Raw genomic sequence first — 13,445 nt, forward strand, 5'->3', positions numbered from 1 at the left:
GCTAAACCACCTGTGTAGTTATTGTTGGTAGCCTAAGTTTTGTGAAGTAATTGTGTCTGTTGGTTTTGCTTTGGCTCTGGTCCTCTGAAACTTTGCTCTCTACTAGACTGAGAGAGTAAACAGACTAAGAGGACTTTTTAAAAATCTCCTGGATGTGCTAACAAAGCCTTTTCAGATAGTGCATTTCATTCTTCATACATAACCAGCCTTGCTTTTTAAAATACAAAACTTTGTAATGAAATCCCAAGTCAATGAAGTGCCTTTTCTGATAGTTATTTTTTAATGTGATTCTTTCATTTAAAAATGAGATATTCTATTTTTCTAGAAGACTCTCACAAGCCATGTGACAGCAGTAAATCTAGTACCTCCTCCGTGCAATCCAATCTGGAAAACAGTAGCAGCAGCAGTGAGCTAAGTTCTTCCCCGAGTGACTCTGCTCAGGCCGCCGATGACCCTGAAAATGGAGAAGGCGAGCCCCAGGCACCTGTCTCTATTCAAGGAGAGATAGGTAAGAGTACGCTTCTGCCTGCAAAGCAAGCATTTTGTATTTTTATTTTTTAACATTTTTATTTTTTTTTTAACTCAAAGTTTGGTGGGGTGGGAAGATGAAACTTTTCTTTTCCTTTTTTTTTTTTCATTTTCTTTTTTTATTATTTTTTTTAAGTGTTGCTTGAAATTGTTTTTTTTTACTTACTATGGAAGCACACGGAAAAGAACAACAACAAAAACAAACCTTTTCATCACTTTCCTCCCACGTGTAGTTCCATCAGCAGTCTGAGTTGCATTCATACACATATGTTTTCAGTTTCTTTTTTCTTTTTTTAATTATTTTTTCTTTTTCTTTTTTTTAATGTAAATGGGATTCTTCTGCATGCATTGTTCTGCATTGTGGTTTTTGTTCAGTAACACATGTCAGGAACCTTGTGAAGTTAAATTCATTGTTTCCTCGAGTCCCTGCATGGTATGCGATCATTCCAGTGGTGGTTCTTTTCCACAGCCTTGGTCTGTGTCTTGTGTGCTTGTCAGCATGGCAAGAAGTAGAGAGATTGCTGGTCAAATGTTAGAGACAGTTTAAATGTATGACTTTTGCTTAATTGAATGTCAAAAGGTTAAGTCTAATAACTCAGAGGCATATCTGTCCCGTTATCATGCATAAATTTTATACTATCAAACTTCTTAAATAAGCGTTTCATGAATTACCTGTTTACTAATACGGCTGAGCTTCTTATGCGTTAGTTGAATTGATTACTCATATCTTTGCTCACATTTTCCTATTGAGTTTTGAAATTTGTCTTGAGTGAATTTCGGGAATGTTTTCTGTATCATGGTTATTAAAGTTTGGATTTACATGTAACATTAAATGGTTACTCATTTTTAATTATCAGCTGTCTGGTCATACTAAAATTTCTACATTTTTATGTAGTTAAGCATATTGATCTTTTTCTTTAGGATTTCTCTGCATTTTATGTCTTATTAAAGAAGACCATCTCCATCCCAAGAATATACATATATTTCTTAGTAGTTTCCTATAATATTTAGAGGATAATTTCATATGCGGTGTGAGATCTGTGAGAGATAGGTTTTATTTAAGACTTTCTCAATTGCAAGCAATTAAACTAACTGACAGGAAGAGGAAAATTAATTAGCTCCCATAGTCGGGAAGTCTAACACATTGTTTGGCATAAGTGGACCCCCAGGTATAGCTCTTTTTATGACAAGCTCTCTTTTTCCTCTACCTTTTGGATCTACATTTATCTATGTTTTAGTTTCCTTCTCTCCTGTTACAAACAGGCTTTTCCCAAGTGTCAGGGGAGGTGGCACCAGCAGTTTGTTTTCAGGCCTTCTCAAGGTCTGTGACTCAAAGGGAAAACCCCCCTTCCTGCTCCACATCCAGAGTTCTTGAAGAAGGAATTTGAGTGACCTATTTGGGATCGTATTCTCACCTCTACAGCCAGGGAAGGCAAGGTATTCTGATTGATGGCTCCAGCCAAAGTAAATGATGAGAATGGGGTAGGAGTTGCTTTCCAAAAGATGGATGGGACCTGCACAGATAGAACATAGTAAATAGCTGCAGTTCTGTCCTTGGTTGCTCAACACAAGCACATTTACTCAGTTTATTCACATACTTTCAATAAATGTGCCTTTTATTTCATAATGCAAAGAGCTCATCTACAACTGAGACTCCAAACTTCTGTTCCACATTTACATCCAGTAATCATAGCAAGGTTCAAATTGGGGACTTGTTTGTTGTTCATCTATACTGACAGATCTGGATATGGCTTATCTGAATTTCACAACCCACAAGCCAAACTCTGAGCTTCATTGACTGGAATACTCATTATCCAGACAGTGGAGATACTCTGGTAAATCTAGAAGAGAAGGGACAAGCAAGCATATAAGGATCCCTTCTGGAGGCTCATTCAGTTTAGCAGCCTCATTCCTGCTAGTCGTTCCTAGAGACAGCTTGCTATAGGATTGAACCATCAGATGCACCAGTTTGAGAGGCTTGGAATTTTTTTTTTTTCCTACAGCAACACTCCTTTATAGGGTGCTAGATACCCCACTGGTTTCTCATGCTTCATATCCCAGGAAGTGAACTTCTCTACATCCACACTTTGTCAGCTTCATAGGCCAGTAACTCTTGCCCTCTCTAGTCTGTCCCTAGCCAAAGAGACTGAGGGAGAACTGATCTACCCAGTTGTCTCACAGTGATTCAATACTTCGTTATTGTTGTTGGCTGGGGAAGTACTGAGGTTTCAGCTCAGCACCATGTGCTTGCCAAGCAAGTATTGTACTACTAGGCAATGCTCCCAGCCCTTTTTTGATTTAGTGATTTTTCAGGGAGAGGCTCATGTTTTCTTGCCTGGGCCATCCTGGGTCTTCCTACTTCCTTTATAGCTAGGATGACAGGCGTATGCTACTATGACTAGCTTTTTCATTTAAATGGAGTCTTTTGAACTTTTTGCCGGCACTAGCCTCAAGCCAGGGTCCTCCTGACTTCTGCTTTCCAAGTATTTGGAATTATCTGCACGAGTCACCGGTGGCTGGTCTGATTGACTCCTTTGTAATAGGAAAAATATGGCCCTTGGGAAGTATGTGTACAGCGAAGACCTTTCCTCTCAGCCTTGTCCCCTTACTCCACTGTTTTAAGTTTTACTTGGGCATGAATTTACTCTTCTTATGTGCATTCAACTTGGCAAATGGCAAAGATTAATTCTGAATTAGTGGTTGTACACTGAGGGGTTTCTTTTAAAAATCATTTGCCTTTCCTTTGCTATTTTCATGATATTCAAACTAGACCAGACAGTATATATAAACTCTTTGCCCCAGGCTGTTACAGATGGTCCCATGAACTAGACACCTAAGCTCAGCATCTTAGCATAAAATTCCAGCATGGGTAGCCATGAGCTGAGACGTAAGAAGAAAGTAAATGGTCTGACCAACCATTTCATCACCACAACATCCAGGTTATCAGCCTTCTATCCTAGCAGGGCACCCGGTCTCTACTCCATCGTGATGTTACCAGTGGATTCCAAGTCTTAAAATTCTCTCCTGAATTATGTAGAACCTATTTGCTTGGCCAGAAATCCATTCATTCACCTTGCTTGAAGCAGAAAAGGAATTTTGCTAGCACAGTTGACAGGGAAGTCCAGTAGTAGTGACAGCCTTATGTGCTTTATTTCAAGTAACATTTTATAGGTTAGAAGTAGCCAGCTCCCTGCTCACTAACAGAAAAAACAAAGATCTATCTTCATCTCTAGATTTTAAACAGTTTGGTAGGGTGCTGTGTTTATTGGGCCACTTTGGTAGTTCCTGGGGCAGTCATGTGATTGCTTTGGCCAAGTATTTTGGGGGACAAGAAACTTGATAGACAGTCCTGCCACAGTTATATGATAATGGAAAGAAAGGGTAAGACAGGTTAAATGAACAGAGGTTTTACTAAATTCTTATATCCTTCTGCCCCAGAAAATGCACAGCCAGTTTCCCAGTCCTGCCTCTGTCCTTATATATTTAAAATTGGCACCAGTATACTATCTAATGTATGTAGTAAATTCTCCATCCTTGCCATATTGTGTCTTAACTTTTTTTAAAATGCTTTAAATTAAAAAAGAAAAAATGAGATTTTTGTGTAGCTGCCTGTTCAATGTTAAGCCAACAGTAGTGCTTTCATCTGTACAGCCCAGGCAGGGTTAGTGAATGAACAAAGCAGAGATGGCTTTGGGGCAGTTCAGTCTATCACTTAAAAAAAACTAAGTTACAGCCACCTTGCCTGGCTTCTAAACTAAAAGTTTGGTGGGGTGGGAAGATTAAACTTTTCTATTTTTTTTCCCCCCTCTTTTCTTGCTTTCTTTCTTTCTTTCTTGCTTGCTTGCTTGCCAGTCCTGGGCTTGAGCTCAGGGTCTAAGCACTGCCCTTGGACTTTCTCCAGGCTAGAGCTCTACCACTTGAGCCTCAGCGCCACTTCTGGCTTTTTTCTATGTGTGTGGTAATGAGGAATCAAACCCTGGTCTTCATGCATGCTAGGCAAGCACTCTACCACTAGGCCAAACTTCCAGCCCTTTATTATTATTATTATTATTTTTAAGTAGTACTTTTTTTTAACTTAATGTAGAAGAATATGGGAGTGGGGGGGGTGAAGCAAAATCCTTTTTATCACCTTCCTCCCAGGTGTAGTTCTGATTTTTCTAGTGGTTAATTGGAGATAAGAGTCTCACGGACTTTAGTCAAAGCCTGGGCTGGCTTTGAACCGTGATCCTCAGATCTTGGCCTCCTGAGTAGCTAGGATTACAGGCATGACTACTATGCCTGGCAGAAAACAGCTTTTTATTTATAAAACAAAAGTAACAACTATTTGATTAGTTTGTTTTTGAAAGTCAAAAAGTGGAAGTGGCACTGTGGGTTAAGGGTAGGGGGGTAACCTTGAGCTGAGGAGCTCAGGGACAGTGCCCAGGCCCAGAGTGCAAGAAAACACCTAAGCTACTAACAGTATTGGGAAGACTTTATTATATTATTAATGAGCTTTTACTAATAATTTCCATTTGACACATTTATAGGCTCAAAATTGTTAAGTATTTAAATGTTTGGTACTTAAATGTTTGGTTCTTGGAAATTTCTAGCAGCCCCTCCTGTTTTCTAATAGATAAGCCTTGAAACCGGTATCTTAGCAAATTTGTATTTTTTGTGAACCAGAAGTGACTTACAATGAAGTTCTAATTTTTTTTTAAGTAAAATATTTAAGAATTAATGAAACTTGCTTTTGGCTATTCAAAGATTTTTGTCTTTTTGGATCTTGAACATAGTAAAACATTGATATAGTTATTTACTTGCTGCCAGCAATTACTTTGTGACTATTTTGCTTGACACTAGGTGATTTCAGACTGGAGAAGTCTAATGGGGAAGTGGCTGAGTCCCCTAGTGCTGGGAAAGGAGCATCAGGCTCAACTCGCATCATCACCAGGTTGCGGAATCCTGACAGCAAACTAAGTCAACTGAAGAACCAGCAGGTGGCAGCCGCAGCACATGAAGCCAATAAACTCTTCAAAGAGGGCAAGGAGGTCTGTTACTTGTGTTTAAAACCAGCGCCTGTACAGGATGAATCACTATGCTTATTCAACATTAAAAACAAGGGCAAGAAGTTTATGTACCTGCTTTGGAATCGTATTTGATCCATTTGTTAAGGGTATTGGTGATGAGCAAAAGTATTATTTACCTTTGTATTATGATTAAAACAAAACAACCAGTTGTACAGCTTGCTATAGTCCTTGCATAGATATGCTATAAGAGCTGTGGATTTTATACTAGGACCAAGTCAAGTGAACTTGCAACCCCTAAGTAGAGCTTATCTTGGGAGTAGGGACCCATGCACAGGACAGCACAGTGTACTGCCACACCCAACTCTAGTTTTCATTTAAGGTTTTTTTTTTTCCCTTGGGGGAAAAGGGGTCGCAATAGTCCTGGGGCTTGAACTTGGGGCCTATGTACTGTCCTTGACCTCTTTTGCCCAAGGCTAGCACTCTACCACATGAACCACTGTGCTACTTCCAGGTCTTTCTGTTTATTTTGTACTGAAGACTGGAACCCAGGGCTTCATGCATACTAGGCAAGCACTATTCCTAGCCATTTATTTAAATTTTGAAACTTGAACAATTCTGTTGTGAAATGTATCTTGTTTGGAATGATTGATTGTATTTATTGAAAGACAGTTAATTAGGCAAAATTCACATCTTTAATAATCACATCATTAATAATGAATTCTTTTTCTTTTCTTGGTCAGGTATTGGTAGTTAACTCTCAAGGAGAAGTCTCACGGTTGAGCACCAAAAAGGAAGTGGTCATGAAAGGAAATATCAACAATTATTTTAAATTGGGTCAAGAAGGGAAGTATAGAGTCTACCACAATCAGTACTCCACCAATTCATTTGCTTTGAATAAACACCAGCACAGGGAAGATCATGATAAGAGAAGGCATCTTGCACATAAATTCTGCCTGACTCCAGCTGGAGAGTTCAAATGGAATGGTTCTGTCCATGGGTCCAAAGTTCTTACCATATCTACTCTGAGACTGACCATCACCCAACTAGAAAGCAACATCCCTTCTTCCTTTCTTCACCCCAATTGGGCTTCACACAGGTAGAGGAAGCTATGTTTAATTTATTGCTGCAAACATGCTACATATTTTGGGTATGATTATTGTATCTGTATGATATTATTATTGCATACAGTTGTGCAATAAAAATGCACATTAAAATACTGTTATAAGTGAATTAAATGAAGTTATTTTGTATAGCACAGAGGAAGTTAGAGGCATACATGTCATTGTGAAGTATTGAGTCAACGCTAGCATTTGGATGGTTTTTATTCCTGGAATCAGGTAGAGGCCACAGTTCCAGAAAATTCTAGAAGTCAAGGAATTGGGAGGTATAAATGATCTCTGTGATTCCCTGCAGTTTAAAATGTATTATTTCTGTAAGATTAGAAATTTCCATTATATTGATGTTTGTAACCTAGGACCCTTTTTCATATATATCATAAGATGAAATCATTTAGATCATTCAAGTGAAATGACTTATTTCTTTTCTTCTGAAATTTAGGGCAAATTGGATCAAGGCAGTTCAGATGTGTAGCAAACCCAGAGAGTTTGCATTGGCATTAGCTATTTTGGAATGTGCAGTCAAACCAGTTGTGATGCTCCCAATATGGCGGGAATCTTTAGGACATACTAGGTGAGTGAATTCTGAGCCTTGCAAATAGTGACTATACTATTCTCTGAAATGTAGGTTGATCAATAATGAAAGTTAATGTATTCAAAAGATCATATTAAGAACTTCACTCACCTTTTTAGCCTCACTAAGTCTTCTTCTTTCCCTCCCCCACTCCATCCTGGGCCTTGAACTTAGTCGGTCTAGGCACTGTTCTTGAGCTTTCTCAAGGCTAGAGCTCTACTACTTGAGCCATAGCACTACTTCTGGCTCTTTTCTTTTTTTTCTTTTTCTCTTTTTCGCTTTCTTTTTTTTTTAGTTTTTTTTTTTTTTGCCAGTCCCGGGGCTTGAACTCAGGGCCTGAGTGCTGTCCTTGGGCTTTTCTCAAGGCTTTACCATTTGAGCCATAACACAACACTATTTCCAGCTTTTTTTTCTATATATGTGTTACTGATGAATCAAACTGGGTCTTTGTACCTGGTAGGCAAGCACTCTATCACTAGGCCAAGCTCCTGGCCCACTGACTTTTTCTATGTATGTGATAATGAAGAATTGAACCTGGGCCTTTATGCATGCTAGGCAAGCACTCTACCAATAGGTCGTGCTTCTGACCCTCCTCCCCCCGCCCCCTTTTTAAAATCTGTTATGGAACTTGAACTCTGGGCCTGGGTGCTGTCCCTAAGTTCTTCAGCTCAAGGCTAGTGCCCTACATACCACCTTGAGCCATAACACCACTTCCAGTTAATTGGTGTTAATTGTAGATTATCTCATGGACTTTCTTGTTGGGCTGGCTTTAAACCATGAGCCTCAGTTCTCAGTCTTCTCAATAGCTAGAATTACAGGCGTGAGCCACTGGTATCCGGACTCATTACTCCTTATTTATGATATAGGATGTAATGGAGACCAAAGAGATCAGATAACTAAAAATTAAAAATACTTTGTGTTGGGTACCAGTGGCTCATACCTGTAATCCTAGCTGAGATTGAGGAAAGTCCATGAAACTATTATCTCCAATCACCAAAAAAAAAAAAAGAAAAGAAAAAGACAGAAGTAGAGATTTGGCGATTTGGCTTAAGCAGTTGAGCACCAGCCATGAGCTCAGGGACAGTTTTTAGGCTCTCAGTTCAAGCTACAGGACCAGCACAAAAACTTTAAATTTTTTTTTTTTTTTTTTTTTGCCAGTCCTGGGCTTGAGCTCAGGGCCTGAGCCCTGTCCTTGGACTTTCTCAAGGCTAGCACTCTACCACTTGAGCCTCAGCACCATTTCCGGCTTTTGTCTATGTATGTGGTACCAAGGAATCGAACCCGGGTCTTCGTGCATGCTAGGCAAGCACTTTAACCACTAGGCCAAACTCCCAGCCCCAAACTTTAAATTTTTAAAAAGCTGAGCACTGGTGGCTCATGCCTATAATCCTAGCTATTCAGGAGCCTGAGATCTAAGGATTGTGGTTTGAGGCCAGTCTGGGCAGAAAAGCCCCCTTGAGACTCTGGTCCCTAATTATAACTACTCAAAAACCAGAAGTGTTTGTTTTGTTTTGTTTTCTTTAATAGGTACATGTTCTTTTTTTTTCTTTACTTTTCTTTTGCCAGTCCTGGGGCTTGAACTTAGGGTCTAGAGCACTGTCCTTGGGTTTTCTCAAGGCTAGAACTCTACCACTTGAGCCTCAGCACCACTTCAAGCTTTTTTGTGTATATGTGGTACCAAGGAATCAAACCCAGGTCTTTGTGCATGCTAGGCAAGTACTGTACTGGTAGGTCAAACTCCCAGCACATTCTTTTTTTTTTTTTAATGAGGGGCATGGGGCTTGAACTCAGGACCTGGAAGCTGTCCCTTAGTAATTTTGCTCAATGACTAGTGTTCCTACCACTTTGAGCCCTAGTACAACTTCTGGTTTTCTGGTATTAATTCTCCAATAAGGAATTTCATAGACTTTTCTGCCCAGGTTGGCTCTGAACCACAATCCTCAGATCTCAGCCTCCTGATTAGCTAGGATTACAGATGGGAACCACTGGCACCAGCAGGTCCCGGACTTTAAAAACTGGATCCTAAGTTAGTATATAGAAAATTATACTTGGATTTTACTCATAAAAATTGTATTATATGGGCCGGGAGTTTGGCCTAGTGGTAGAGTGCTTGCCTAGCATGCACAAAGACCTAGGTTCAATTCCTCGGTACCACATATATAGCAAAAGGCCAGAACTGGTGCTGCGGCTCAAGTGGTAGAGCCCTATCCTTGAGAAAATCAGGGACAGTGCTCAGGCCGTGAGCCCAGGACTAGAAAAAAAAAATTGTATTATAATTACAATGCTTCAAAAGTAGATGAACAAGCTGGGTGAGGTAGCTCACACCTGTAATTCTAGCTACTCATGAAGCTGAGATCTGAAGATTGCGATTCAAACCTTGCTCAGTCACTAAAGACTGAGAGACTCTTATCTCCTATTAACCACAGTAGAAAACAGGAAGTAGGGCTTTGACTCCAGGGGATGGACGGTATCCTTGAGCTGTAGAGCTGAGGGACAATGCTCAGGCCCTGGGGTAGGACAGTGGCCTTGAGCTGAATTGCTCAGGGACAGCACCCAGGCTGAGAGTCCAAGCCCCACAGACAAAAAAAGATGAACAGTAACTTATTTATTTTTGTCAGTTGTCAGGCTTGAATTTGGGGTCTAGTAGGCACTGTCCCTAAGCTATTTCACTCAAGGCCACTTACTGTTCTTCCACTTTGAGACACAGCACTACTTTGTTTTTGTTTTTGATTTACCAGTTTTGGGGCTTGAACTCAGGGCATGAACTTTATCCTTGAGCTTTCTCAAGGCTAGAGCTCTACCACTTGAGCCACAGCACCACTTTCGGCTTTTTCTGTGCATGGGGTACCAAGGAATTGAGCCCAGGGCTTGCATGCTAGGTAAGCACTCCTGAAAAAGTTCAATTTCTTGACTTTCCTATATTTAAAAAACTTTTACTAAAAGAAAATATTCCAGCAGCAAGAATAGCCAAACCTTTGATTGTTTGTTTATTTGATACCAGTCCTGGGGCTTGAACTCAGGGCCTGAGTACTGTTCTTGGACTTTCTCAAGGCTAGGGCTCTACTACCACTTGAGCCTCGGCACTATTTCCGGCTTTTTTTTACATATGTGGTACCAAGGAATAGAACCTGGGTCTTTGTGCATGCTAGGCAAGCACTCTACCACTAGGCCAAACTCCTGGCCCAACAGCAAAACCTTTGAATCTCTAGGAATAAATGTAAGAAGGAATGTTTAGGATCTGCATAAATCAATCCTTAAAGCCTGTCTCTAGCCAGCCATTACTCATTCAAGCCTTTAATCCTTGTTACTCAAGAGGCTGACATCTGAGGATCTAGGTTTGAAGCCAACCTGAGCAGGAGAATTCAAGATACTCTTATCTCCAGCTAACCACCAAAAAATAAAAGGCAGAAGTAGAGCTGTAGCTCAACCAGTAGTATGATAGCTTTGAGCATAAAAGCTCAGGGACAGTGCCTAGGCCCTGAGTTCAAGTTCTGGGTTCAGAGCAAAAGAACAAAAAAGGCAAAAGTGGACCTGTAGTTTAAATGGTAGAGTGACAACCTTGAGAAGAGTTCATATCCCAGTACTTGGTGCTCACTTGCATGCATACATGCACGCCCTGTAACTATGGACTTAAAGTTGTATAGTCCTGTGGATAAGATCTGCTCTCCTTGGACCATGCAAGTCTTGATCAAAAGGATAATATTTTATGTAGGAAAATATGCAAGGGTAGTTACACAGGGAAATAGTTACTGAGAATAGACATAGAACTAGAAACGGTGATACATACATACCCATAATCCCAGCACTCAGGAGGCAGAGTGAGGCAAGAGGATTATGTGTGGAGGCTAGCCTAGGCTACATAATGAAATCCTGTTTCAGAAATGAAGAAACATGTATTAGAGCTTATTTTGAAAGGGGCCTAAAGAAGAATCAGGCCAGTAGAATGGAGTAGACTGTGGAATTCAGCAACAGATATAAGCATGTTCCACAGAACATTACATTACACATCAGAAGAGGAAAAGTATTACACAGATCCCTTTTTTAGCAAAAAGACACTCAGATTAATATAGATTAAAAAAGAGACCTACAAGCCAATCAACCCAAAAGACCTCAAGAAAACATAAATTAATTCATATTTTTGTTGTAATACTTTGTTTTTAAACAGATATAAAATCCAGATGCCATAGAGGAGGAAAATGGACACATGTATTTAAAATTGAGTGGAAAAAAATTTTTGTTATAATCAAACTCAAAAGACAAATGCCAAACTGAGGAAAAATATTTGTACCACAAACGGAAACTTCCCTTAATTGACAAAGACCTTTGATAAGTGAAAAGGATTAATAGTCCAAAACAAACAGGACAAAGGATTTGAACAGGCATTGTACAGACAAATAAATATGAAAGGCTAGTAGACATGAAAACCATTACTTATCTCATAATTAAAGAATAATGGGATAGCATATTTTTTTTCCCTCTCAGTTGAGCTGGTGGTTGGAAGTTTGATATTCTAGTGATGGTATGACACAGCTTGTTGGCTTTGTAGTTGATGCCAAATTGTTTCTCAGAATTGTGCACTATATGCCTCTCATTAAGTGTCACAAACGTTTGGTCTCAGCCACATAGAGAGATGTTCCCCACTTTTAGATGAGAGGAGTACATTATGTATTGTAACTTAGTATAACTGCAGAGCTAAAGACCCAGGGCCCTGATCCCCATGTGGCGATTACAGGGTGAAGTGACATGCCATTGGTCCATCTCACCATAGAGATGTGGAAGGAACAGAAATTTCTAAACCCACACTGAACTGCCAAGCCACCCTGTGTATAATCTCTCCCTGTAAGAATGATTTTGGTGGCATCACAATAACTATCATACAGATCACTTCTAACAACCTCAGCAAAGGGCAGCTTTTGTATTTGGTGATGAGAACAAACTTGCCTTATAAACAAATGCCAGGCGTCCATACTGAGCACCCAGTACAGCTGTGGGTTCCTGGAGTCTCACTGTGATATCTTTGCCCACATAGTACTTTCTTCCTGGCTTCTGGCACTGTTGGACCTGGCTTTTCAGTGGGCAGCACAGCCTATGATCACTGAGTTGTAAAACTTGGTCCTGGCATAGGCCAGTTTTAGTCCAGGAAGAAGACGATCTGGTGCTTCTCCTCATACTATACCTCTAGAGCTTGCCTTACTCTCTTGTTTCAAGAATCTTGGTAAAGGATGGTGTTTTAGTAAGTAAATTAGATCCCTAATGGGAACCCTCTCCCCAATCTGTTGTCTCCTTCTGTCAGTGTTTGAAACCCTAGAGGAACTTCCATGGAGAATGTGCCTGTATTACTTGTATGCAGCTAATGCCTGAACTCAGCCTGCAGGAAGCTGTGTGCTGATGTCTTGTCATTAGGATACAAAACTTTCTTAAAATTGAGGAGAAAGGAGAGAAATAAGTCTGTTTCTCTGTTTGCAGACAGGATCTCACATGTAGTCCAGGCTGGGGACAAACTCCAAGTCCTCCTACCCCAACCTCCCAGGTGCTGGGACTACAGGATCTTTGTGTTCTGACAGGAAAAAATTCACTGATTACAAAGTGTTGTTGAATCCTTTATGTAAATGTGTAGAAGGCAGGATTGGCATATGAGTGGAAGAAAACAGTGTTTCTTGAAGGCATGCAGCAGGAGAGCACTCCTTGTTTTCATATTTTGTACTTGGATTTTTCATGTTACCGAATGGGACTTGTACTTTTTGACAGATGAGATGGGGTCCTGGGGTTATTGTTAACCAGCCTTTGCTTTTGTGCCTAATTTTCAGTGTTGCGTTTTTCAGCTTTTGGTTGACCCTTTTGAAAGTGAAGTATAACTCTGTTTTTCTGCCTGCATGTGCTTAGGTTACACAGGATGACATCCATTGAGAGAGAAGAGAAGGAGAAAGTGAAGAAGAAGGAGAAGAAGCAGGAAGAGGAAGAGACAATGCAGCAGGCCACATGGGTGAAGTACACATTTCCTGTCAAGCACCAGGTAAAATAGCCACAGTCCTCTTCTGAGTCCAGTTCTGAGACATCTTGTAATTAGTTATAATTGTGGCACTTTTTTAAGCATAAGTGTGTCATTTTCTTTTTAGTGGGGAGGGCTACCAGTGCTTGAAATCAGAGCCTCACACTCTTAACTCACCTTTCTTGCTCACTTGAGTCATACCTCTACTTCCAGCTTTTTGTTGGTTAGAGATG

At 40.2% G+C, this 13,445-nt stretch overlaps 1 protein-coding gene across 9 annotated transcripts in view; it reads left to right on the plus strand.

The window, feature by feature from the left end:
- Nucleotides 1-13,445, plus strand: part of Bptf (bromodomain PHD finger transcription factor) — a 118,386-nt gene that overhangs the window by 50,276 nt on the left and 54,665 nt on the right. For 5 of the 9 annotated variants that reach the window (XM_090349911.1, XM_090349902.1, XM_090349903.1 and 2 more), the window contains exons 6-10: nt 326-508; nt 5,368-5,555; nt 6,275-6,630; nt 7,092-7,223; nt 13,107-13,236. In XM_090349911.1, the coding sequence (XP_090206037.1) occupies nt 326-508; nt 5,368-5,555; nt 6,275-6,630; nt 7,092-7,223; nt 13,107-13,236 (989 nt within the window). The remainder of the gene's footprint in view (nt 1-325; nt 509-5,367; nt 5,556-6,274; nt 6,631-7,091; nt 7,224-13,106; nt 13,237-13,445) is intronic. The other 4 variants (XM_090349904.1, XM_090349905.1, XM_090349908.1 and 1 more) reach the window with 1 other exon arrangement.

This window comes from Megascapheus bottae, chromosome 17 (genome assembly GCF_031878675.1).
Source record: "Megascapheus bottae isolate mThoBot1 chromosome 17, mThoBot2.hap1, whole genome shotgun sequence".
Classification (NCBI taxonomy): domain Eukaryota; kingdom Metazoa; phylum Chordata; class Mammalia; order Rodentia; family Geomyidae; genus Megascapheus; species Megascapheus bottae.